Raw genomic sequence first — 26,302 nt, forward strand, 5'->3', positions numbered from 1 at the left:
GTTAACTCAACTAGAACAAAACTTGTATTTTTTTAAACATTATTTATAGGGCATACCTCATACACTAACATGCCTTAGAAAAGCAGTTTGTAAATCAGGAAAAACCTGTGTAAGTTTTGAGGTGTTCTCTTGAGAGCGACGCTAGCCAGTGCACTCATAATAAGGTGACATGAATTACTGTAGTTCAAATGACACCTGATAGTGAGTGCCTGATACATTCACATCCGATGCAGGAGATCCCACACACATATCCCACAGGTTTAATGGGATATGACAAAAGTCATGGGACACTATACTAGTTCTGTCCCATGGCATGAGGGATATCTAATGTATATTGTCATTTTAAGCAAATTTAAAGAAAAAGAGAACAATCCTTCTACCTTCAAAGTCAGTGTAAAATATTTTATTTATATGTGTAATTTTGGAGCATTTCTCTTGGACCATTCATCAGGAATTTTGGACACAATGAAAAGAACAGCTGACAGATTCACATACTGTCAAAAACTGAAAAATGTCTGTCTGTCTCTGCTTGTCTGTCCTTTTGATCATTCACCTCTGTGTCCATGTCTGAATGATTTGTTTGGTTCTCTCTCATTCTGTTGTCAGGTAGAATCCAGCCAAAAATACCAGCATTTTGTTTAGGTTCCGCTTAAATAAATCTTTCTTTCTTTCTTTTTCTGCAACACTAACTGCATATGTAGAAAAATCCAGTTTACTCTTTTATATTTAGTTTGAATGGAGTCTAACAAGCAGTATGACTGTAGTGTGCTTATTAGAGTATTAATCTTAAGTAAGTAAGCTTTTGTTATAAAGCACTCTTTACACAGCCTACACTGACACTCCTGTACATAAAAGTCTAATGACTACACATGAATACATGAATACAACCAAAACACAGGTAAAAGAAATCACGTAACTAACATTAAAATAAGTAGCCCAACATAAAACACAGATACGATAAATAAAAAATTCTGAAATACAAATAAGCTAAAATGCATAACAAGAAATATAGGATAAATTGTCCACTAAAACACCCCAATCACTCACTGTTCTAAAGCACTGTTATAAAACAGAGGTAGCTTGGCAAATAGCGGGCGGCAGACTATTTCAAAGTCTTGGAGCATACACCAAAATGCACAATCACAATCAATGAACCCTAGGAATGGCCAACCATTAGCACCATGCTCATTTACCTTTCAGATAAACAGTTTTCAAGTGTTGTTGTTTTTAAGCTTCTTATTTCTGTCTGGTTGTTGTGCTGGCAGTTTTCACTACTGGCTTCAAGCAGGGTTAGTATAGAAGTGTTTGGAACAGTGTGGAATAGACCTGTCGATAACTATAATACTGACTTATCGTATGATAATTTTTTTAATCACAATCATTTTTGCCGGCGTCGATAACGGCCATTGGGTTTTCGTGTGAGTTTGTTTACAGGAGAGAGCAAGTCGCGCTGTTCTACTCTCTCGCCGACTCTCTACGAATCTGTCAGACAACCCATCTATCGGTTAGGAAATCGGTGTAGTGCACGCAGTTTTTATGCAGCAGTGACGGAACCTCCACACACACACTGGAGATGTGTTAGCTTGCGAACGTATTCAAAGCTAATATGACATTCTCAAAGATAATATGACTTTCTCAACGCTAATATGACTTTCTTAAAACTAAACGGCTTTAGAAAACATTTAAAAGGTTTAGAGTACTCCGATCCACGGCTCCGGTGTGAGAGTATTTTGGTTTTGAGCCAAATGAGCGCGGAGAACCCATCAAAGTGAATGAGCCAGTATGTCGACTTTGTTTCACAATAGTGGCAACTAAAGCTGGCAATACTACTAACCTAAGATTTAAACCTCATTCAAAGCACAACCATCCAGCTCAGTTCATCCAGCTGAATATTAAAGTTACATAAAAAAAAAAAATTATAGCAAGAGCTCTGGCCTGCTAAGCCATCTGTGTCTTTGATTATATAATGTTAATTACATAAATCTAATGTGTGTTTTACAGCATATACATATATGTTCAGAAAAAGGAATCTGCAAGTGCCTTTGTGTTATATCTTTTCAATTAGTTCAATTAGTGTAAATGTTACTTTAATCTACATGTTGTTACTTTTTGTTTAATATTTAGTGCAGTTTTCTCAGAACCCACAGTGTCTGTAGTGGCGCTTTAAAATTACAATATTATCGCTTATTGTTAATAATTTCTGGGATAATATGTCGTCCTGAAAATGTTGTTATCCTGACAGGCCTAGTGTGGAATGTTACATTGTAACTCTCTGTTCTTTCCTATGGTTTCAGGAGAAGTACATCGACGTGGCCTCCGAGCTCATTGTTTACACCTACTTTTTCTCGGCCTCTGAAGACGTCTTACCGGAGGTAAGTTCTGAGTCCGAGTTCATTAAAGTGTGTCAGGCGTAGGGGAGATTTCTCAAAGTTTCTCAGAAAACTTAAGAGTGACCTAAATTACAGGCTACTTTTACACCTGAGAGTGAAAGTTATTCATAATCATTAAGAGGAGTCCCAAGTTGATTGAAATTTAGGACACATTACATTAAGTCTCCTTAAAGTTGTTGCTCCTAAAAAAGTTTTATGATAAACACCTCAGAGAAGCTATTTTTCTTTCATTTTGTGATAATACTTTATTGGAAAGATTCTGACTCAGAACTGATTTACAGCTAAAGTAATATTTTAATCAATTTCAGCTTAGTTTTAAATGTATAATTATATAAAAATATGTTCTCAAATTTTTCTTTAGTAAATTTGATCTTAAATGTGATCTCCTCCTCTAATTCATAAACAGCATAAAGAAAACCATTAAACAGATGTGTGCAGTAAGAGTGTGATCTTCTTGCAGTGTGAATTAAAGAGGTAATTTGTGTGAAAGAGGTCAGATGTTCTAATCAATATAGTTAAGAAGTGGGCAAGCAGGAGTGAGTTTAGAAGGCCTTTCTAGATTCAAGAACATAACCAACTAGAAAATGTTACAAAACCATTTTTAAAAGACAGATTTATGCTTACAAATTTACTAGGAATGCAAGATCTATAAACTTCAAGTAAAGTTTTCCTAACATTATATTTTCAATTCTGAATTGATTTTTAAAGCAGCACTAGGTAGGATTTCCTTGATTTTTGATCTTTTTAAAGAAGTAAAATTACATCTTGAAACTCACTGCAGCGCTGCATTGAGGTGTAATAGGAGGAACAGCGGTGCTCTCGTGTCTGTGCTGGAGCTCCTCTGAGCTCAAACCAGACTCTGTAATTTTTCCGAGGCGGCCGCGACCAACACTCGCGAGAACTGCAACCTGCTTTCCAACCTTTAGTTCTAACAGTTCTACAAGGACTACTGGTCCATTCTTTACAAACTAACATACAGACAATCTGGCAGAAGCTGGAAAGAGACCGAATATGTCTGTGAAAGCCAGAAAACGAGAAAGAGAAATTAATCCGGCTGAAACATTTATTACACTCTACAACTGTAGGGGAAGCCCACAAGCACAAAATCTCAATCCTAGAGACCCCTTCAGTTTCTGAATCAGTTTCTCTGATTTTGTTATTTATTATAGGTTTATGTTTGAATAAAATTAAATGTTTTGTTTTATTATATAAACTACAAACTATATTTTTCCCAAATTCCAAATAAAAATACTATCATTTAGAACATTTATTTGCAGTAAATGAGAAATGGCTGAAATACCAAAAAAGATGCAGAGCTTTCAGATCTCAAATAATGCAAAGAAAACAAGTTCATATTCATAAAGTTTTAAGAGTTCAGAAATCAATATTTGGTGGAATAACCCTGGTTTTAAAACAGTTTTCATGCTTCTTGGCATGTTCTCCTCCACCAGTCTTACACACTGCTTTTGAATAACTTTATGCCACTCCTGGTGCTTGATTTGATTGCTTGTGATCATCCATCTTCCTCTTGAACCTACATTCCAGAGGTTATTCATATTGGAAAACTTTTAAGTGGTCTTTTATTTTTTCCAGAGCTGTATAGACCCAGAACTTTGCTGTTATTGCTTATGTTTGTGTGTAAGACACGAATATTATTTACTTTTATCTATAAAGAGTAATAGCTGTCCTAATGGTTCATTTTAATGTTTAATGTCAAAACCCCACTTTTGTAAGTCTTTAGCAAGTTTAGTTTAGCTAAATTTGTGCCCTAGCAATCTCTAGAGAGATTTCTCCTGTTATGAAATCAACCGTATTTCACAAAATGCTGTCTGCAAGTTCAGGTCACTGAAATGGAAAAATCTATGAAGGTATTCATCTGACAAATCTGTCTCTTTCTTGCTCACTCTTTCCTTTTTTCTACTTTGCAGTCTGTGACTTTTCCTGAACTGCCCTCAGTAGTTGTCTTCAAGGACGGCAGCTACTTCACTTATGATGGTGAGTGATGAGTCTGAAAGAATATAGAAGCAATCTTAAGGAAAGTCAGAGTCAGATAAGTGAGCTGAATGTTTCATTACAACCTGGGGTGGACCTGGCAGTACAACCCCCTGTCTGAAAAAAAAAAAAAAAAAACCTTGGCAGATGCATATGTAGCTCAAAAATTGCAGTTGGTGGACTGATAATGTCTTTCTCTCTCTCTCTCACACACACACACACACACACACACACACAACTGGACAAAAGTTTTAGAACACCCCAAATTTCTTCCCTGTTCCCTGCCATTCAACCACTTCAGCTCGAATGAATAACCTGAAATTATACAATATCCAGTAAATTTAAAGGTCTCATTCCATTGTTTTTTCATTCATTTTAAAATGTCTGGTTGTGGTCTCTAGTATGAATGATGCCATGTGAGCGTTTTTTTTTTTTTTTTTTTTTGTGAAAAAATAAGTGCTCTGGTATTTCTTTATAACCCTAATTTATTTGACTAAATTACTGGTCTCTGAAAAAAAAAAAAAGGTTTCGGCTCTTGCTCATGAATATTTATACATGCAAACATATCGCTTCTAATTGGCTAACAGCACTGCAGTAGAGAACGCCTACCTGCTGCCTTTCCCCACAGTCAATTTTACAGCTCTAAACCTCGAAAGACAAAATGTTAGATAAAGTTAACCCTTAAACTATACTTAACGTCAGGCTCAAGCAGCCCCACGGCCGGGAAAAAAATTTCTCATATGTTATCCAGCACTCTACGTAAACACCGATTGTATTTCACAAAGAACCTTTAAATAGTTGTCATTTAGCAGTAGACTGCCAGGTTTTTTAAGGAAAAAAATATAACTAAAAAAAAATGACCAAAATGTATATTGCAAAAAACTGGTCACTGGTAAACAACATACAGCTGGTCAGGGGCAATGGAAACAAACTGAACTTTGAGAATGATACAAAAAATGACAATTTTACGTAGTCTTTGTCTGCACTAAAGCAGTATTGGAGCATATGATCTGCAGCAATTACACACTTGCCCACCGCACATTCACACTTTCATCATAATAACCAGAAAAACACGTGAATTATGTTTTAAGTATTTTCTTTAGATAAATTACAGATAAAGCCAGAATTCATGACTACTGTTATGTCACACCTTCAAAAGGCTCTTGGAAACTGGAGAAAATTTGTACAGGAAGAGGTCTGGCTGACCCACATGGCAAGTCACAGGCCTCTAAGTCTTCTCTTCAGTACTGAAACTGAGAGGTGAAATAATACAGTAATACAGTCATTGCTAAGACGGGGCATGCAGCACAGCCACTGGACTGTGCAAAGAGGTGTATCCACAGTTATGCTTCAGTCATGTTCTCAGAAATGATCCAGTCAGAGAATTTGGGACTAAGCTGTTAGTCTCCCTCTGCTCTGCCCTCTGCTGACCACTGCCTCACCTGTACCTTCACAGCTGCACAGCTTGCACTGCTGAAAGGTAGTTAAATACTAGAAAGGATCTTGTGAAGTCTTGTCAGGGGTATTTTTTGGCCTCTAGTTTTTGACTGTTACTGTGTAGCAAAGTTGGAAGAAAAATAAATAAAAAAATAAAATAAAGCCTTCACAACTCTAAAATCAATATGAAAGGTCCACATTGATAATCCAGACAACTTGAAAAAATGAATAGATTTTGACAATCTCATGCAATTGAGTTATAATTCTGAGAGCAAGCCTTCATTTTTAGTGAACTTCTTGGAATTCTGGTCAGTATTTGTTTTTCCAAAGTCTAAATGAACTCTTACCAAATCGTCTGAAGTGGCTGTTCAGAAACTCTAAACAAATATTGATCCGCGCTGTGTAGCTAAACACCAGTATTCATTTCTTTAAGTCAGATTCGATTTGGCATCGTCCATCTCTGTAGCACAAGCTCCCCAGTCTCCTGCATTGCCTCCTGAATGCCCATAGTCTGCGCCTGAGGTGGCAGCAGGAAGCGAAAGCGCAGGGCGTCCAGACACAGCCTGAGGATGAAGGGACTCCAGTAGTGAGCATTTTCCAGCCCAGGTGCTCTGTGCCTGACTCTCAGCACAAACTCCAGCCCTAGGCTATGGTCTGGCCCGGTGCTTCTTACTGTGCCAGTCTGCTCCAGTAGCTCATTCTGAAACGGCTCTGTGTTCCACCAGTAGCCAAGCAGGAAGAGGTCAGTGCAGGTCACTCGGACCACGAACAGCCCACTCTCCTCCACGTCCTCCAGAATCTGGATACAAAGGGTCTCGCATACGTTAGGTGTGGTCATGGTCATGGTCATAGTGATGAGCTAGATTCTGCAGAAGGGAAGAATATGGAATATGAGATTAGTGGAAATATATTGAAAGATACTGAAATCCTTCAGTAAATTCTGTACATTAAACCTTGTGTGTTTCCTAACCAATTCACTCGTTCCCAGCATCTGCCAGTCCTAAACACAAACATGACGCTCATTGCAACTCCCTCCAGCAGCGACTTTCACTTCATAGACACTAGGAAAAATACTGGAAAAGTGAGTAATGAATAAATCTATTAGACTTTTTCAAATTGTAACTTACTCATGCCAAACCATTTTTTTACGGACCATATTGTAAGTTGCACTGTATTATAAGGCACATTTTAAGTGACTATAGTGAGGTACTGAGTAAAGTGCTTCTGTTTATTTACAGTAAGCCTAGATTTCCAGTATTTAAGCGCAGTTAGGAGCAGCACATATCGCTAGTAAATGCCACCCGACAGCACAAGACTAAGGGACTCGGAGTGTTCTGGTAACCCAGGGTGTTATCAGCTAGTGGTTTGTTCCACGTAGTTTGTTTTAATATGGTAAACATGCAGACTGCAGTCTGATATACTCGCCTCTAAACAGTGCAAGAGCTAGCGCTGCAGTTAGCGGATAATGCTAATACTGCTGCAGCCTCTGTGCTAAAGAAACCTCACTGAAACTTCAGCGGAGTGGCTTTGCTGCTCCTTAATACCTGACTGGTAGAATTCATACACAAGGCGCACCACATAATAAGGCGCACTGCCAAAAATATTTATATTAGTGGTGTAACGGTACAGAAAATTCACTGTTCGGTTCACACCTCGGTATAAACCCCACGGTTTGTTACGTTTTTGGTGCGTTTTTGGTAGGTTTGGTGGAAAAAATAAAGAGGCTGGGCACCTTTATTAACTTCATAACAACAATGAATATTCATTATAATCATGTTTTGTTTTTTGGGATGGAATGTTGTAACAAAAAAAAAAGAGAGAGCGAGAGACAGATTGCCAGAGTGTGTGTGTGAGAGAGAGAGAGAGAGAGATAGAGAGAGAGAGAGAGAGAGAGAGAGAGAGATGGTACGTGCAAGTTTGTGCAAACCGAACTGTGACCCCCATACCGTGGTGGTTCGTCAAAAATACACGTAGTGTTACACTCCTATTATTTATATATAGTTTGTTTGTTTGTAATTTTAGAAAATGTCAGAAAATACAGGAATCTAAAGCTTACTTTTAATTGTGTATACTTAATATTGATATTGTATACCTTCTGCCACTTAGTTTTTGTAAAATTAGTCTTACTCTTGTCTCTGAATGTTAATAAAAGGTCTTCAAAATCTTTAATGTAATTTCCTCATGCACACAGATACCCTGCTTTTAATTCCCAGACAGAGACAACCACTGTGTTTGCCTTTCTACTGGAGTGGCACGAAGTGGACATTAAATGTGATGTTCCATTAAGCTGTTGGGTATTTTAATAACATAAGAAGCTATGGCTAGTCTATGGCTATTATGAGCATGCAGATTGTGAAGCCTTGATACGCCCACTAGTCCTTATAGTTTAAGAGGTTCTTCTTCATGAATATGTGAATAGTAATGTAATGCAGTTGCACTGAGGTCAAGTATCTGTTTAACAGCCATCTCAATATCATCAATGTGTGTAATGTGTCTTAAAGAAGAGGCAAAAGAAAAATTCATTCTCCATTTAAATGATTGGAAGACCTTTGTTAGATGCTGTTTCTGCCAAGGGCATTGATTCTGCTGTAGTTACTAATACATGAACCAAGAAGGAATGCCTCTCCTGCATTAAGCCATAAGATACTTTCATTCACTTGATTGTGTCTTAAGTTTTAAAAAAATATTAGAGAACTTTAAATCAACTGCTGTGATTTTTTTTCTTCTGTACTTCTTTGGTTCTATGTTGACCTTGCTCATCAACTGAAGCTGTTTTAGAGTGCTTTGACAACAGCTTTATTTGGTCAGAATAGTTGGTGTGAAAAGTGCGTTGCCAGGAACAAATGACCAGAATTTGGTCTGACCAAAAAAAGTGGTCTCAATTTGGATTAAACTAAACTTCTGTCATAATTATGTTTGACTGTAATGTAAAAACATTTAATTTGATGGTTTGCACTTGTGTTGAATTCTGACTTCCCTTTGCGTGCATGTGCATCAAAAGGCAGTAAGGGTGCAACGCTTTGTACTTATAAATATTGTATCTACTGTAACTGTAGATTAAACCTTATTTATAATCAGAAATCAAAGGAATCCTAGCGTAATCTGTAAGGGTGCCTACACTGGACAATAGGATCCAATCAGACATCTTACACAATCAGTTAGCTATAAACTACACCAACCTTCATCTTGGATTTTCATCTGCCTTTTGGTTTGCCTCTGCCCAACCATCTTTTTTTCTGTTGGTTGATGTGTTTTTACACCAGAATGCATTGCATCAAATGTTGAAAAGTTTAAAAAAAAATTTCAATATACAAGCTAGGGCTGCAGCTTATGATTATTTTGGTAGTCGAATAATCTGATGATTTTTTTTTTTTTTTCATCAGTCAGCGATTAATTTTGGCATGTCCTCCATCTCTAAAAACAATAGAAACAGCTGAACATGTCATTTAAAAGGTATTTAAATATCTAGATGCTGTTTAAACGTGGAAAGTACAGATATTTAGTGATTAAATATGTCTGTTGAGTTTGGGCACTTTTGGAGACACAGACTAAGTTGAGTGTAAACTGTGTAAGTGAGACATTTACCCGTCTCACACTGCGCTTCTGTCCCTTTCTGTCACTTTGTGTAATGCACTACTTTACTGTACACAAATTAACAATTAGTAATTAATTGACATTGTCGATTATATCGACAAATCTTAGAAGCCCTAAAACAAGCAGGTTTCTCATTCAACAGAGCTGATGGAGCATGCAAACAAAAATGAGTTGGATGACTACAGTCTCTAATCAACCTTCTCAAAGTACATGTAGTGGAAGATTGTTGGATTATGGAAAGGAAGTCAGAATTCGGCACAACATCCAGAACCACAACTCACCGAATCGACAGATCAATATCGTCAAATGCCTGCCCTTCTACAAACCATTCTATGTCAAACAGAAAGAGAGAGATTTTTTTTTTAGTGTGTGCAAACTGCAGTGTGACACCAAAACTAACTGGAGCAGAAGTTTCATTATCTTACTCTTTTGATATTATTTACACACATCATAGGCTAATTTCTGTCATCAAAGCAATGTTAAATTCTAGTAAGAAATAACAAAAATACATTTAATCTACTACCATTTCACAACTTCACACAGTTTTAGTACCCCACTATCCTCCCACAGTTTTCCATTACCTGCTGATGTGGTCTGCTCCGAGTGTCTGCTTGCGGTCGTGTGTGTGTGTGTGTGTTCTGTTTGCAGCAGCAGGCCTGTTGTTTCATTCGGTTCTCGCTCACTGTTGAGATCAGTCGCTTAGCACCACATTTGCATGTAGCAGTTTCTCCCGCAGTAAGCGTCTCATCAGCAGAATGATTGCGTGTGTGCGCTTATGTTGAGTGGCGTTGATAACAGTGTAGCGACTTGCTGTATGGTGATGCATAACGCATTTCCATGCAGTGATGCTTGTTATGTTTTCCAATGTGCTGAAGTCTCTTCAGCAGCAGAGTGATTTTCCTGTAATTAGAATGGAAGTTGTTTGACATGCCTCTTCGACCTTCAGCTTAAGTGTTCTTTCACAATAAAAACATTAATAATATCCTTTTCAGCATTCAGACAGCAGTGGGTAAAGAGCAATAGGTCAGACAGCAGTTATCTCGTAAAAGTAAGGTGTGTTGTGATGAGAAGTGTAATATAATTAACATTACATAGCATGTTGCATGTGTCTTCCCCCCAGATTACATTTACAGCATGTTTTATATCTTTGAGAAGTGAGAAACTTTGTTGTGTGAAATGCCTTTAAAAGATGTAAGAAGGTGCAAAATAAGAAATGTCATCTCTATTTCTCTTTGCTGTTTGGGCTTATTGACACCTGATTAGTGTAAAAACAAAGAATTATCTTTTTACATTATGTAGTTTTTAAGAAAAAATGATGTCCACATATGAGGATAGTTTTATATTTTGATAGAAGACAATGAAATCACAATTAGTATTGATGTGTAAAACATGTATTTTGTCCCTGAACACAGCAGCATTTTTAGCCTGCGTGCAAAACAAAAGTAGAAACAATTGTGTCCCTTTGAGCAATATGGCTCATTTGAAGTACTGCTTCAACACAAAGACATAAAATTAAAAAAAAACACTGTTCATTTAAATTTCTGAAAAACTCTCGAAACTGTAGCATGTTAAACTCTTCTGCCACCACTAGGTGACAGTAATATTGGCCTCGTTCGAGGACACCAGGCCTTTGTAGAGGAAAATTTAGTGTTATGGTCTAGACAAACCAAAATGTCCAGGTCCTAGGAGGTTAAAGCAGCAATTTTTGAGAATCCTGTTTTGTCTTTGACCACAACTACAGTTTTGTAGTGTAATTCAATTTTGATCAAACGATGATCAAACAATTGGCATTTTAAGAGAAAGCAGTATGTAGACTGATGTAAAAAGTAGTTATGGGACCACACTTTACAGAAATATAAAGTTATGCAGTGTTATGGAGTTTTTATGAAAGGTCGTATACATTTTTATAAAACGGTAGGGACTTTTTTGCACCTGGGTTCAAGTAGGATTTGCCCTAAAGGGATGCTATTTTCATCCCTTAATTAAAAAAAAAAAAAAAAAAAGAAAAGAAACCCAAGTTCACGTCTACCAACCAATGACTGTACAGTCAGTGCTATCAACAAATGTGAAGGAGCATAAAGGGGGCAAATTCTATATTTGTGGATCAAGATCTTTTCACTCTACATTTTAGAAAGTTCTATAACGCTTATGAAAAATAATATGGGGATTCTTAGCCCACAAACATTGTTAATTTTACTGGTATACACACATTACTGGTATAATTTGTGAGCTTATAGAAGCATTATAGCTAGATAGATAGCTTCTTAACAAATGTCAGCAAATGCACAGTTGACTTACCGTACTATAAAGAAAACATGGCTTCAGCCGTGTTCCTTACTAGTGTTACATAATGTGCCTTATAATACAGTGCGCTGTATGTATGAAAATAGAGCAGAAAATAGACTTACATTAATAGTGAAAAATACTGTGAATATTTTATGTTAACAGAAAATGAAAAAAATCCCTTCTAAAATAAAGTTTGGAGGTAAAGATATTTTTGGTTTTTGATGATATAGCTATTAGTTTGTCATTAGCTTGTAAGAATACTGTTGTTTTTAAGTTAGTATTACCCGACTATGAAACCACTATTGTCAGCTAGATGATAACTCAATGAATGACTTAGTTGATGCTTTTGGTGGCTCTCAGTTTAAGTTAGTTGCTTAAAGTTTCTGTTGGTGAAATAACTTGTATCTAACGTTAACTTACCAGTTGTTAATTGCTTGAAAGTTTTGTATTTTATTGGTTATTCTGCTTATGTTTATTCGAGCTAGAGCTAGCTAGCTAACCGCAAATTCATTCAATGAAAATGAAGCCAAAATCTTCCGCCATTTTGGCGATTCAGAGACCAGAGTCTGCGCAGTAGAGTCCAGAGGAGGGAGAAGGACTGTGCAGAGCTCCTACTCATTTAAATAACCCCGCCCCTGAGGGCTACCTCGCGGTCACAGGCTGCAGAGCGGAGTGGAGCGGAGCTGACGGTCTGTTATTGGTCCCACCCATAACCAGCCCTTTTACAATAACCACACCTGTTTTGAATAGAGCTGAATAACGTTTTAAAAAACGAATTCTGTGGGGAAATAAAAATTTGACAATATAAGCAGAGGTTACACTGGCTGCTGCATTTAAATAATGGAGGTAGAATTACAGCATATTAGAAAAAAAACTGATTAAAAGTTGTCTGTTTTGCCATTGAAACCTATGGGGGTGGGTGGGGTTACACAGCTTTCTGCAGCCGAACAGCAGGGGGCGCCCGACCTGTGGTGGCTTCACTTTTGAGAGACGATGCTATATACAGTCTATGGTTAGAGCATACGGTTAATCGATTACTATGTTAGTTATATTGGCAGTAAATGTACTGAGCTCACCATTCTTGTGTCCAAATGTCATGATAAATGCACCAAAACACATGACCAAACACACAAAAGCTTTTACACTGACTTCCATAGAAATATTTTTAGCAATAGTACACAGTGTTACTAACACCTGGGTGCAAATAGCATGTACTTCGTCCTTTACTCACCACTTGAGTGGTGAGTAGCTGCTGCAGAAAATTGATTGTATGGAACTTTTCTTTACACTTTTTATAAGAGATGATATATACAAGTGATCTGTAATCACTGCTCACACAGAGCATTGGGAAAGTACAGCACACTTCAAAGCCACTCCACTGCCAACCTACCCACACGTTAAATCTCCCCAACACTCATTTATTATATAAGTGGAGAAAGTACAAAAAGCTCTTCCTAACACATGAACCCTTTGTTCTTTTTGTGTCTGAAGACCTTTTTGCTGTCCAGCACTGAGAGAATAGCCGCAGAATTGGGTTCAGTTCACTCACTGGGCAAATATATCACATTACACCATTAAGAGTCCTTATGCTCTTCTCTTACATTCACCTGCGTAACATTAATTCAAATATATATTTAAAATTATATATTAAAAGGAGTCAGTTAGCTGGCATACATGTAAATTCCAATCTTGAATGCTTGGCAGCACTTAAACCATTTCTTATTAATGAAATCAATAAAATGACAACCCTAAACCACAAGATAAGCCTAGAAACAATAACCAATCATTGCGTTTTCCTCGGTTTGACTTTCTAGTTGCATTCTGAGGGTAATTGTTCTGTGAGCTATTTTTTTGTTAATAATGCAGCTTTGTCCAATTAATAAATAGACATTTTCAGTATTTTCTAAATATATGACACAAAACAGCAAAATACATTGACATGTCAAGTCATGGGTTGGCAGTATGTAAATTGATCATGAAGTGTTATGTCAGGGGGTGGCATTGAAATGCCCACACCTGTATATCGTTGCTGTCCAGTAAAAAAAACACATATCTTCAAAAGAGCAACTTTACAGTAGAGGTATATATATTTTTTTAATTTCAATAGAAGTCAATGTAAAAAGAGTTTATTTCAAGTAATTTTGGAGCGTTTCTATTGGTCCATTCATCAAAAGATTTTGGCACAGTGTAAGGAACAGTTTGGGTGTTCAAATTATGTAGAAAACTGAAAATCGTCAGAAATAGAGAGACTTGGACAGCAACGATATATTGTGAGGTGTTATCTGTGACTTGAGATTGAATACTGAACAGTGTGCTCATGGCAAGGCTATGTGAATTTTGGGGCGTGGCCCTTTCTAAAGTCGTGCAGACATTTAACTTTCCATAATACACAGGAATACATCATAAAAGGCATTTATCACCCATCGTAGACAGTGCAGTGGGTGGCCTCTGGCTAGAATTCTCAATGCAAACAGACAAGCTTCTCTCTCTGGCAAATATCACATGCATATTCAGTTCAGCATGGTCTGCACACATTTCTCTCAGATCAGTGCTCTATTTTGTTTTAGCTTTCGTGCAATATGGCAAAAGTCATAGGGACACAGTACTAGTTCCTGGCCGATGATGTAGGCATGTCAGTATAAGTATACATTTGTTTTAGTTCTGGTGTATCTAGTTAGCAAGCATGTCTTGGCTGATTAATTCTGTTGGGTCATGGGATTGTGTGCATTTGATTGATCAGTGCACAACTCTGGAACTGCTCTGGAACTTTCTGTGGAATTTATTTCTTACTAATTGACTGATGGGCCCGTTTGCCTTATTTATTTATTAGTCCTAATCAGATAATTACATGGTGTGGGCCTCAGTATGTACTGTGTGTGTGCTTTTATGTGTTTGCTGAAGCGCGTGACTTTGGAACAGTGTGTGGGCAGTGGTTTCTGTTGTTACATAAATTGGAACAAAACATAAATCGATCCATCATTTAAATGCAGCGCTAATGTAATAGTGGGAACATCAAACAGTATGTCAGCAGATTCGCTTTGCGCGCTGCTGTTCTTTGTATCTGCGGAGACCGCGGGGAACGGGCCTCCGGTGTGCACCTGTTCCTGCATGTGAGGAACAATCTCATTCAGTTTTGCATAAGTAACGCAGCACCGGCATCAAAGCGCGGCTCTGGATATAGGTTTTGTTTGAATTTTAGATTACATACATCAGCCAGCTAAGCTATTAGTGCATATGTCTGTCAGTGCTGAGCCAATTGTTGTTAATTAATATGCCTGTGTGTGTGTTCGGATGCCACATCCTTTTCTGTGTGTTCATGCTGCATGAGGAATTATATTGCCAGCTCTGCGTGAACAAAGGAGAGCTTAAATCCTGAAACATCCTTTTCCTGTCTCAGAGCGAGAGGGGGAGAAAGAGAGAGGGAATGTAAGAGAGAGAGAGAGAAAAAGAGAGATGGAGGCTGGCTGTCACGTCAGAGATTGGAGAAGCACAAAGCCAGTTTGCTGTCCAAACAAGGCGGCCCACTTTGCGGCAACCCTATTTGACGGCGTGCTGTCAGAAGTTTGATTGTTTTACAGCTGCGAGCGAACTTCAAAGTCTGCTCCGGAGGACGCAGCACAGAAAAAAAAAAAACATCTGTGCCTCCTCATCCATTTTTCACCTGCCTAAGTGCTGCAATTTTGGGCACGGTGATGCCACAACACGAGGAGCGAGGTTCCTTTTTTCTGCAAGCACTGAAGGAGGCTTCTACGCTGAATTTGTTACATAAAATAGCTTTGTCTGTCTTTGCCTTATAAAAAACACTCCTCAGAAATAGGGCTGCTCTTTAAATTAAGACACAGCCTTAAAATATACATCTTTGCTGTTTTCTTTTCTTTCTCTTCTGCTTTTCGAGAAGAATCCCTGTAGATAACGCTTTTCTCCTCTGCAGATAAGTGCCTTAGAGTCTTGACTTAGAGCCTGAAGGCGAGTGCAAGATACTGGCTCATGAAGGTGGTCCGCATTGGCTTTTTCCTTTTATTTCCTTTTCTTTGTTCCACCTCTTCACTCTTGTTTGGCTAATGGTTTTATCGGCCGCCCAGAGAAGCACAGAGAGATAACACAGCTAGCTAGCGATGTAAATTAGAGGCAATAAATGAGTGTGAAGCGCTTTACTGTGTGGACGACCAGGAATAGATGTCTGCAGGGGCTGATTTGCTTATTCTGGAACACCTACACTACACCTCAGTGTGGGAGGGCTGCTAAAGGGAGAAGGCAAAGCGTCCTCCTGGTGCTGAGAAGCGGATGCTGAGGAAGCATCCACCATTTTCTGAAAGGGTTTTTTCAGGGGCCGACCTTGTTAGCCAGGTGCTGCGTGCGAGTGTGTGTGAGCATGTGATTCTGTGGTTTGGCCTTGGCCTGCCACTTTGGTGAAGCGCTGCACGGACTGATCTGTTTGCTCTCGCAGAGAAAGTTTCTGTGCTTCTTATTGTTTTTGGGCGCTGAGAAAAAAATGTTCTGTTGTCAAACTGAGAACAGAATGTATTTCTCATTTTAGTTTTGCTCAAAGTTTGACAGAATCATCACATTTCTTTTAGGCTTAAACTGTGAGGACCTGAAGTTATTTGTCTCTAATATGAAAATCTTTGTATAAGGGGTCACCCAACTCACAATCACCTTTCACCTTTCTTTTTACCAAAAGATCCATATTTTCCAAACTATAATTTCCTGACTACATTGGTGTGACAAACCTGGTGCAAAAGCTTTCATGTCCTTAGGCAGACTGCTGATGATTGTGTGTGATTAAGATGACCACAGGGGCTATATTGTAGGACAAATGCAAGCTAAAGACATTCTTTAGCCCTATCCAGATGGGATTAGTTCCTCAGGGGGACATCTGTTAAAAAAAAAATATTTCACACTTCTACTCAGTGATGAAACTCTTGCATCCAGGATTGTAATTGAAAAAAACGGAGGACCAGTAAGTTTTAGGCTTTTTCTGTCACGTGACATCACGTTCAGTAGCTCCTCCATTTCCACTCACTGTTGTGTTTACCATGGATCTTCGTGGAAACATGCGCCCAAAGTGTAATTACAGTGTGTGGCACTGGACAAAAAACTATTTTATTAAACGCAAGGTGACGAAACTTAAAATTACTGGAGGACCACAGAGTTCAGCGAAAAACAATAGATAATTTAGCCTGTAATTTTCCTCTGTGTGAGACGTCTGAGAAAAACACATACGTGGATGTTCCAGATGGGAATAAAATGACAGAGGACCCGGGACTCCCTGAGAAATTAATCCGATCTGGATAGGGCTATAGACAGATCTATATTAAACAGTGGTGTTTTATTGTGCCTTGTCATTCTCTGAATTTATCCACATCTTGTATTTACTTATAAATCCAATAAAACACTTAACAAATAACACCCTAAATTAAGTTTAAAAGCTTTTTAGGAGTTTTCTCTCCTGCCCACTGCAGTCAAACAAGTGTTAGATTAAGGCCAGCATCCTATTGAGTTTTTATTAGTCTAGATGTAAGGATTGTGACTGTGTCTGAGCCCTGAACATTATCTGAAATGTTGTTCCAATATTGGGGGGGCTTTACAAAAAGAGGGCTCTTCCCTTCAGCTTAAGCCTTTTGGGAACTGATTAGATTCCAAGGCTAAATGAACTCATGGAGTCATCACAGATTCATAGACATGCTGGCATTTTCGTAGCTTTTACCAGTGTGAGTCATAGCACCTTTCAAGTAGAAGTCCACCTTTAACGGTGTAGGATATAGATACAGATGCCTAACCTACTGTGATCATTTCAGCATTGTGTTTTCACTAGGCGTACAGCACAAAGCGGCAAGGAATTCAGAAATCAGTGTGTGCACAAAGAACAAAGGAATCGTGGATTAAAGTATAAGCTTTACATTGACATGCCAAGGTCAAGTCAGGGGACAGAAATGATGTCCCTTGACTTTCACCACGCTACACCGACCAATACAGAGCCTCTTGTGTATTTGCACGGACAGTTTTAGCCAGATGCCACCAGTCACAATACTTCCACCGACTGTGCTTTTCACTGTTCTGACTGCTGTGGGTGGTAACATATCCCCAGTTCCCATATCTTTGAGTTTATGGCTTAAAAAACCTTACGTGATAATTCACATCATCTTGCCATAGTGCTGAGCGATTATGGCCTAATAAAAATTTTCGATTTTAAAGTCCCCTTTACTTAAAATCAAACTACAGATGACAAAGAAATCATATAAAACTAGGTTTACTTTTTAAAAAATGGTGTTCAGATGCTTTGGTTGAGTCAAATTGAGTGAATCAACGATTTAAAACATTGTTAACAAGCCCACACGTTCATATCACACACTGACCTCGTGTCTACACAGCCGAGATTATTATTTTTTTTTCCCACAAATAATCACGGATCCACACCGGTAAGCGATGCCGCTGCAGTTTTTAGAAATGGTAGGTTTTATTTCTAGCTAAATATATACTTTATCCCACCGGGTGTTTGTTTCAAAAGTGCTGGAACAGTGCTGGGACTTTTTTAGTACGAGCTCAGTCCTCGGACTGAGTGGAACGTTTAGAAAATATGTGTGGCAATCAAGGTAAGATGGATAAACACTTTAGAAATGAGTAGCGTTTTTGAGTATTTCAAATTAAAAAGATAAAATGTCTGTATTTAAAAAAAAATGCGTTAAAACTGTAATTTGAATTAACCAAATTAAAAATTTGTCAAAAACACTCGCCTTGCCATGGGCACTGTGTCCAAAATTGAACCTCACTTATGGTTTACAGCTCACAATTTGTGCACAACGTATACTATAAACTTGTCCACCAGTTATGTTTCTTTATTTTTTCTTCATTGCTTTTATTATGGATATGATGAAACTTTGCGGTTGCCATGTTGAAGCCTAAATCTGCTGTTTGATATGAGGCAACAAAGAACAACATCTTGTATAAGCACATTAAAAATTAAACACTTTCTATCGAGCTGTTGCACGTCAGCATTTACAAAGTCACCAGTCAGAAAGGCTTCATTCTTCATAGAAGCAAGAAAACCCTTCACTCAAGCACCTCACTCTTATAATTAAAGTTTATTTTAGAGTGAATGTTCAAGCTGAAAAACAGCATAAACTTATCAGCTGAGGAGAGGCGACAATACTGGAACTGTAGGTTATTACCCAGTGGGATTCGGCTTATGGAAACACAGCGTCTGCCTGTGAGAAGCTCTGACAACGATCCTTTTCAAAGACCGCGGGGAACGAGAAGTGCTGGGGTCAAAGTAAAGTGCAGTTGACTTTTGCTCGAGAAAAACAGAGGATGGTTTAAAAACTGCGGGAAGTAAAAAACTACTCCTCCGCCAGCTGCAAGCGAGAGAGTGCACGCTACCCGAGGGTTTATTCTCTTATTCTCTTCAGGCTGTTTTGCTTTATTTCTGCAGGTTGTGACATACAGTCTGGGGAACATTCTGTCTGAGTGAAAGTGTCCTGATGGTTAAGATGAGATAGTAGTTCAGTTTCAATGCACCTCCAGTATAATGACTGGGAAATCTCAGGGTGTTGATAACGCCAATGATTGCAGTTTTCCACTGCATGCCTAGACTACTCGATTAGCTTTTTTTTTTTTTTTTTTTTTTACCTAGTACCTGGTTCGTTTTTCCTTACCACAACCCAAAAATGGTGAAGTTGCAGCTCTAAAGGGTTTCTTTCATCAGCCACCAATACAAGAAGCTTTTGTACCTCTTCTAAAGATCATGGCATACTTTATTGAGCTGCCACTGTTTTAAAATACATGTTGTCAGGTGTGAATAAGCAACTGTGCAGTTTCTTTCTGTTCATTTTAGTTAAGTTGCATAATTGCGTTAATCCATGTAAGAAACACAAACAGTAGGATTGTTTTTTAAATTTGTATATCCTAATTAACATAATAATAAATAAATAAATACTGACGCAGTCTGATATGTAGTTTTTTTATTCATTAATTTGATTAATTGCCAGACCCAAGTGGACTATCTAATCTGTTCACTTTTTGACTTCTGATGCTAGCTTATAGTGTAGCGTATAGAGTTTACAAATGACTACTTTGTGCTGGCCGTCTGCAGTTCGTCACATAGAATAGTGATTCTCTCTGGCATTTAGCCGATACTAAATTACCCACTTCCAGGTACCAAATTTGCCTAATGGAAAAGCAAAAAAGCAAAGTGGAGTCAAGTCAGTCAGTAAAGATAACATGTATTGGAAAAGTGCCGTAATTGTAATTGTAACTAAATGACTTTGACCACTTTAAAGATCACACAGCCCTATTTTTAGGGAGTTCAGGCAAACCGCTATCCTTTTCCTGTTCTCACACAGCTGTCTCAGCTAAAAACCAAGGCCATTTTTAGTAGAAGTGGATATCCTAGCACCAAAGGTTGGGAACCAAAGCTCTGATCTTCCAAGATTGTGTGCCCCAATTCTAACTTACAGTTTGACACTTTTTAGCTTCAATTTCAGGAAACACACCCTTCAGTCCACAGTTCCATGTTTGGTTGGAATAAAATGTCAGCCATTTCATTAAACTGTTATTTAGTTAGTGTTGCACCAATACTCAATTGGTATCAATGCCAGTGATGGCAGTTACTGTGTAGACAGTTACACACAGCAAAAGAGGGCACCGATACCATGAAGCCATTTCTCACGCGCATGTGCATCATCAGATGCCACTTGACTGAAGCCAGCAGAATGTCCACGGTGTGGGATTATTATGCTATAGTACTTAAGCTATAATGCCTCTACCGAAATGAAATATATAAAAACATTGATCACCATAAAATTTAGAATTTCAGATATTTATAGGCACCTTTCAAGTAAGTATGTTAAGAGTAAGTAACACATCTAACAGATACATCAAGTTCCAGAGGTTTTTTTAAGGAATAGTATTTTAGACATTATGCTTTTTATGCCAGCATACATGTAATAAAAAAAAGAAGTGAGGGCTGACTTCACTGACTGTTTAAATAAAGAATGAATCCTTTTTGAACTTTTAATAAGTCTAGTACTCATTATCAGCAGTTAAGAAGTGAAGTGGCCTATTATGCTCGTTTGTGAAAGATGACCGGTATTATGCATAGCACTTTAGCCCTTAAGTGCTTTTTATAAATGACAGTTTCCACAAAGGATGACTTGTTTTTTTCTACTTTATTAAAACTGTAATAGACTGCTTTTAATGAATATTTTTAGATGTTACTAGGAGTCCCTGTATCACTTACAATGCTCCTGACACTTTCCCCGGCAGCACTTCCCCAGACAAGGATTAACTTTTGTTTTAACACAGATACCTTCACACGATGTTTCACTTATTTAACTATGTCAGACTTCCATTCAGGAGCACCTAAAACCTACAAACATGTCATGTCAAGTCATTTCACTCAGTGGCGTCCAGTCATGTAAGATCACCCTCCTGTCCTGTCCAGTCCCCCCATGAGTATCACTTCCAAAAATCATATTTATATTGCAGTCAGTAACTGGTTTTCCTCATTAATAACTAGGGTTGGGAATTACATTGCACCTCATAATACAGTATTATCATAATTTGTTGACCGTGATGTTAATGTTATTTAAGCAATAGAACACGAGAGGGAGTGTGTTATCACGAATAACGTGATGTTATTCGTGATAACACTCCCTCTCGTGTTCTATTGATTTTGTACAAAATTAATAAAGAAAATAAATTAAAGAACTGTAAGAAATTCAGTATGAATATGCTTTAATATGGACTGTGCCTTCCGCCAAAAAGTAGTTCCACAAAAACTGTAACAGAACTGAAACTTAACTACAAAACAGTGCATGGTTCATACAGACTAACACCACGAAAGTTAGCTTGAAATCAAGATTGGGAATAAGTGAAGATGGTAATGTTAGGAGCGTGAAATAACGCTAATACTCTCCTCTCCTGCTCCGTGGAGTCGTCTTCAGGTGAAAGCTGCGCATTTTTTGAGCATTTCTGCTTGTTTTGCTGGGTGGTGTTGGTTTTAGCTAGCTGGCTGGACTGTGGTTAGGTTTGCGTAGCTTGCTTTAGCTCAGCAACTTAGCTTAGCCTAGCCTGGCTGGTTAGCGGTCTGGCTCTCAGACAGCAGTAACCTAGCGATGTTCTTTCCCTTTTCTCCACCAGCCTTACACACTGCTTTTGGATAACTTTATGCTACTCCTGATGCAAAAATTCAAGCAGTTCAGCTTAGGATGGCTTGTGATCATCCATCCTTCTCTTGATTATATTATAGAGGTTTTCAGTTTGGTTAAATAAATAAAAAAAAAACATTAGTATTAAAACCCTTTTTTAAAAGAAAAGTTTACTGACAGTTCTGTGTTGTACTGACTCAGCTAACTGTAGCTGGACATTGGCATCAAAAATAAAGTTTTTCCACTCACCTCTTCTGTCCTGTGATGCTGGGGGGTGATGTAGTGATTTGTGCTGGTCTGTGCAGCAAGCAGTAAAGCAGTTCTCTTACTTAGCTCTTAGCTCCTGCACTAAAAAGTCCAAGTTCTTGAGAGGACACAAAATGGGATGATGTTTGTTTGCGTCTGGGCTGGGAAGCTTAAATATAACTGAATGGGTTGCCTTATTCCACTTAAAGCGTGTTTTTTTAAAGGTTCTATTTAATATAAGCACATTACCAAGCATGCGTTTAGGACAATAGCCCTATCCGGACGGGATTCGTTTCTCAGGGGGACGTCTGTGAAAAATATTTCACACTTCTACTCAGTGATAAAACTCTTTTGAATTGAACTCAATTGAAAAAAAAAACAGGAGGACCAGTGCGTTCAGTAGCTCCTCCATTTCCACTCGCTGTTTTGTTTATGTGTTTCTTTGCGGAAACATGCGCCCAAAGTGTAATTACGGTGTGTGGCAGTGGACGAATAGCTATTTTATTAATAGGTGATGAAACTCAGAGATGTCCGTCTGGATGGGACTAAAATTACCGGAGGACCACAGAGTTCAGCGAAAAACAGTAGTTAGTTCAGCCTTTAATTTTCTGTAGGATGTGTGTATATCTATGGCTGTAAATGATAAGTACTAGCTGTTGTTGGCTACATGTAAACTACTCTAGCTGATGTTAGTTAGATGTCAGCTACTCAAGCTGATGTAAATTGGATGCTAGCTGCTGTAGTGGATGGTGTCTGTTTGTTGTATTTGCTCTAGCCTATAGGATATTGATACTACTGTAGCTGATGTTGGCTTGATGTTAACTACTGTAGCTTATATTAGATGTTATACGCTCTAGCTGAGGTTAATTAGATGTTAGCTACTCCAACTCATGTTGGCTGTATGTTAACTGCTGTACTACTTTACTACTTTAGCTGATGTTGGTTTAACGTTGGTTTCTTTAGCTGCCATTGGCTAGATGTTTACCACTTCAGCTGATGTTAGCTTAGTCCTGAAACAGTAAATATATATTTATCTCACATTGTAATGCTGCTTGCTTGGTAAATAGTTGTACTGGTGATTGTTTTTGTTTTCCAATACCAGTATGAACACCTAAAAGCTTTTTAGAGCTAATGTGAATTTTGACTGTTTAATAGTAGAAAGATCTTAACTGCTTTAGCTGATGTTTGCTAGATGTTGCTAGATGGCTACTCTCACGAATATACTGTGTTTCTCTGACATGCTAATTTTATTTGCCAGCAAAAATATTATTCTGCTGACTGTTGGACATAGTAACATTAACCAGGGTATTTAAGCAGTTATTCATTAGTCATATTTTATGTTTGCTTGAAATTCAACTTTTATTTTTGAGTAAGTTAAGTTATAGATATAGATATATCTCTTTTTTTTGCAGTGATTGTAGATGAGAAATACGAGTGATGATAGCAGTCAGCAGGGAAGCCTCAGTGGAAAGTTCTGAGGTCCTTAGTGAAAAGGTTTGAGCTTGTGAAACAGCTTTTAAAGGAATGGGTTATGAGCTTGGTATATTTTTTGAAAAAGTGGGACATCTCTGAATCAGGCAGAAGCTGCTGCCTGGAGCCTTGATCATAAAGGAATTTCAGGATTTAGTTGAAGGGATATCGCCGAATGTTTCTCTTCAAAGCTGTGCAGCAGCTGATGAGTGGCAGGTGAATCTGATTGTGATTCAGGTGGTGGATGTCTGGGATTAGATCTTGCTAATGATTTAAATGGGCACTTATTGCTGTAGTTGACCCCCAATTACCCAAAGTCTCTTTGTTTTCATTTCTGTCATTAATTTGATGTGTAAGAGACTTTAGAAATATGCAAATTGAGGTCTGAGTGATTGCTGTGTTCTCAGTTCGTACAGAGTGGGGAGATTTGGGATCTTAATCGGAACAGCAGCCAGGGAAGACCAGTTGTTAAGATGTTTATTCACCCTTATTTAGCCGTATTTTCTTTGGGACCAGCAAGAGGTGATGTTTGCTAGATGTTTACAACTTCATCTAGCTGTTTTTAGATAGAAGATTTTTCTAGCAGATGTTAGGTAGACGTTACTACACTAACTGATGTTAAGTTTATGTTCACTACTCCTGCTAATGTTAGATGTTGCTACTATAGCTGGTATTAGATATGTGTTCAGTACTCTAGCTGATGTTAGATAGATGTTCACTGTTCTATCTGATGTTAAATAGGTGTTTATATCTCTAGCCGATGTTAAATAGGTGTTCACTACACTAACAGATGTTAAGGAAATGTTTACTACTTCTACTGATGTTAAATATTGCTTCTCTAGCTGAAGTTAGATAGGTGTTCACCACTCTTGCTGGTGTTAGATGTTGCTACTTTAGCTGATGTTAGAATAGGTGTTCACTACACTAACAGATGTTAAGGAAATGTTTACTACTTCTGCTAATGTTAAATATTGCTTTTCTTGCTGATGTTAAATAGGTGTTCACTACTCTTGCTGATGTTAGATAGATGTTCACTACTTTAGCTGATGTTAGATAGATGTTTACCACTCTAGCTGATGTTAGATAGGTGTTCACTACACTAACAGATGTTAAGGAAATGTTTACTAATTCTGCTGATGCTAGATAGATGTTTACTACTCTAGCTGATGTTCGATAGATGTAAGCCACTCTAGCTGATGTTAGATACATTTTTACTACTCTAGCTGATGTTAGATAGGTGTTCACTACACTAACAAATGTTGGATAGATGTTCACTACACTAATAGATGTTAAGTAGATGTTGCTGCTGTAGCTGCTGTATGTTAACTGCTGTAGCTGCTCATAGATAGATGTTAATTAGTCTAGCTAATGCTGGTTGGACATTGGTTTCTCTAGCTGACATTTGTTGTTTGATAGATGTTAGCTACTCTAGCTGATGTTAGATAGATGTTGCTGAATTCTTTTTTTTTTTTAGTTTCTGTAATTTTGTGTATAAAAGCCTTTAGAAATCTGTTAATTGAGGTTTTAATGATTTATGTGTTCTCAGTTTATAGAAGGTGTGGGAGATCTTGGGGTGTTTTTCGGAATAGCGGCAGCAACAGTGAAAGCCCTGTTGTTATGAAGTTTATTCAGCTTTAATTAGCGAGAGAGACGTGTTGATTTGTTTATCTTTCCAGGTAAATGATACTAATGATTCTGTCTGAATAATTCAGCATGTTGCCACATTTTAAATATTTGCAAAATGCTTTTAAACATGACTGACCATGCCTGAGACTATTAGCATTTTTTAAGCATGCCTCAAATACTCTGAGCGCTAGCAAGTGGTTGACTTTGACGCACAGGAGGGTGTTTCTGGGAACTAGCCTTCATTAATAGCCTGTCGTTTGGGAACGTCTCTCCCAAAGGCAAACATTTGTCAAAACATTTGTTCGACTGCGCTTCTTCAATTACCTCTGTTGTCGCCACAGCCAGCAGTCCAAACTTAGATTGAATTTGCCTCCTCGGGCTTAAAAAAAAAAAACAAGCACTGTCACAAACCTATGTAGCCAGATGGAGATGAGATTGGTAAACCAAGAGAAAAATATCAGTTTAAATGCTAAACTTTTTCAGTGTTACAAGAATACGTCGACTACCTAACTGATTTTACTGTAATTTTTAATGTTCTTCATAAGGAACCTGGTACTGTGCTGTGTGTGTGTGTGTTTACAGTAGGCCATGTTTGCTGATTTCTAATGAGCAGTGCTAATCACATGCTGTCTGCTTTTCCTCTGTTTGGTGTTGCAGAGTACGAAGATGGCAGTTTATCTTCATGGGTGAACAGGGAACGTTTCCAGAGCTACCTGCAGATTGATGGCTTCACACTCTACGAGCTGGGAGAGACTGGTACTGTCCAGAATTACAACTATAACACTATCAGGGTTCCATAAAACACAGAACAAACAAGCCAGTTTATCTTCCTATGAATAGACATGTGAACATATGTCTGTCTGCAGTAAACAAGTTTCATTACCGTATTTTTTGCACTATAAGGCGAAACGGATTATAAGGTGCACTATCAATAAACGTCTATTTTCTGGTCCATTTTCATACATAAGGCACACTGGATTATAAGGCACATTAAGCAACACTGGTCAGGAACAGGGGTGTCTCCATGTTTTCCTTCTATTTCAGCAGGTCTCACCGCTGTGTGATGAAACCTGTAATGCTACGATAAGTTAAGTAAACAAAACTTATCAAAAAATT

General features: G+C 38.0%; 1 protein-coding gene across 2 annotated transcripts in view; it reads left to right on the forward strand.

The window, feature by feature from the left end:
• The window catches only part of tmx3b (thioredoxin related transmembrane protein 3b), a 97,461-nt gene that overhangs the window by 26,721 nt on the left and 44,438 nt on the right, over positions 1-26,302 (forward strand). For both annotated transcript variants that reach the window (XR_007424043.1, XM_022662389.2), the window contains exons 8-10: positions 2,295-2,372; positions 4,319-4,385; positions 25,844-25,942. Coding sequence is in view for 1 of the 2 variants with exons in the window: in XM_022662389.2 (XP_022518110.1) it covers positions 2,295-2,372; positions 4,319-4,385; positions 25,844-25,942 (244 nt within the window). In the remaining variant the exon portion in view is untranslated. The remainder of the gene's footprint in view (positions 1-2,294; positions 2,373-4,318; positions 4,386-25,843; positions 25,943-26,302) is intronic.

This window comes from Astyanax mexicanus, chromosome 1 (genome assembly GCF_023375975.1).
Source record: "Astyanax mexicanus isolate ESR-SI-001 chromosome 1, AstMex3_surface, whole genome shotgun sequence".
Classification (NCBI taxonomy): domain Eukaryota; kingdom Metazoa; phylum Chordata; class Actinopteri; order Characiformes; family Acestrorhamphidae; genus Astyanax; species Astyanax mexicanus.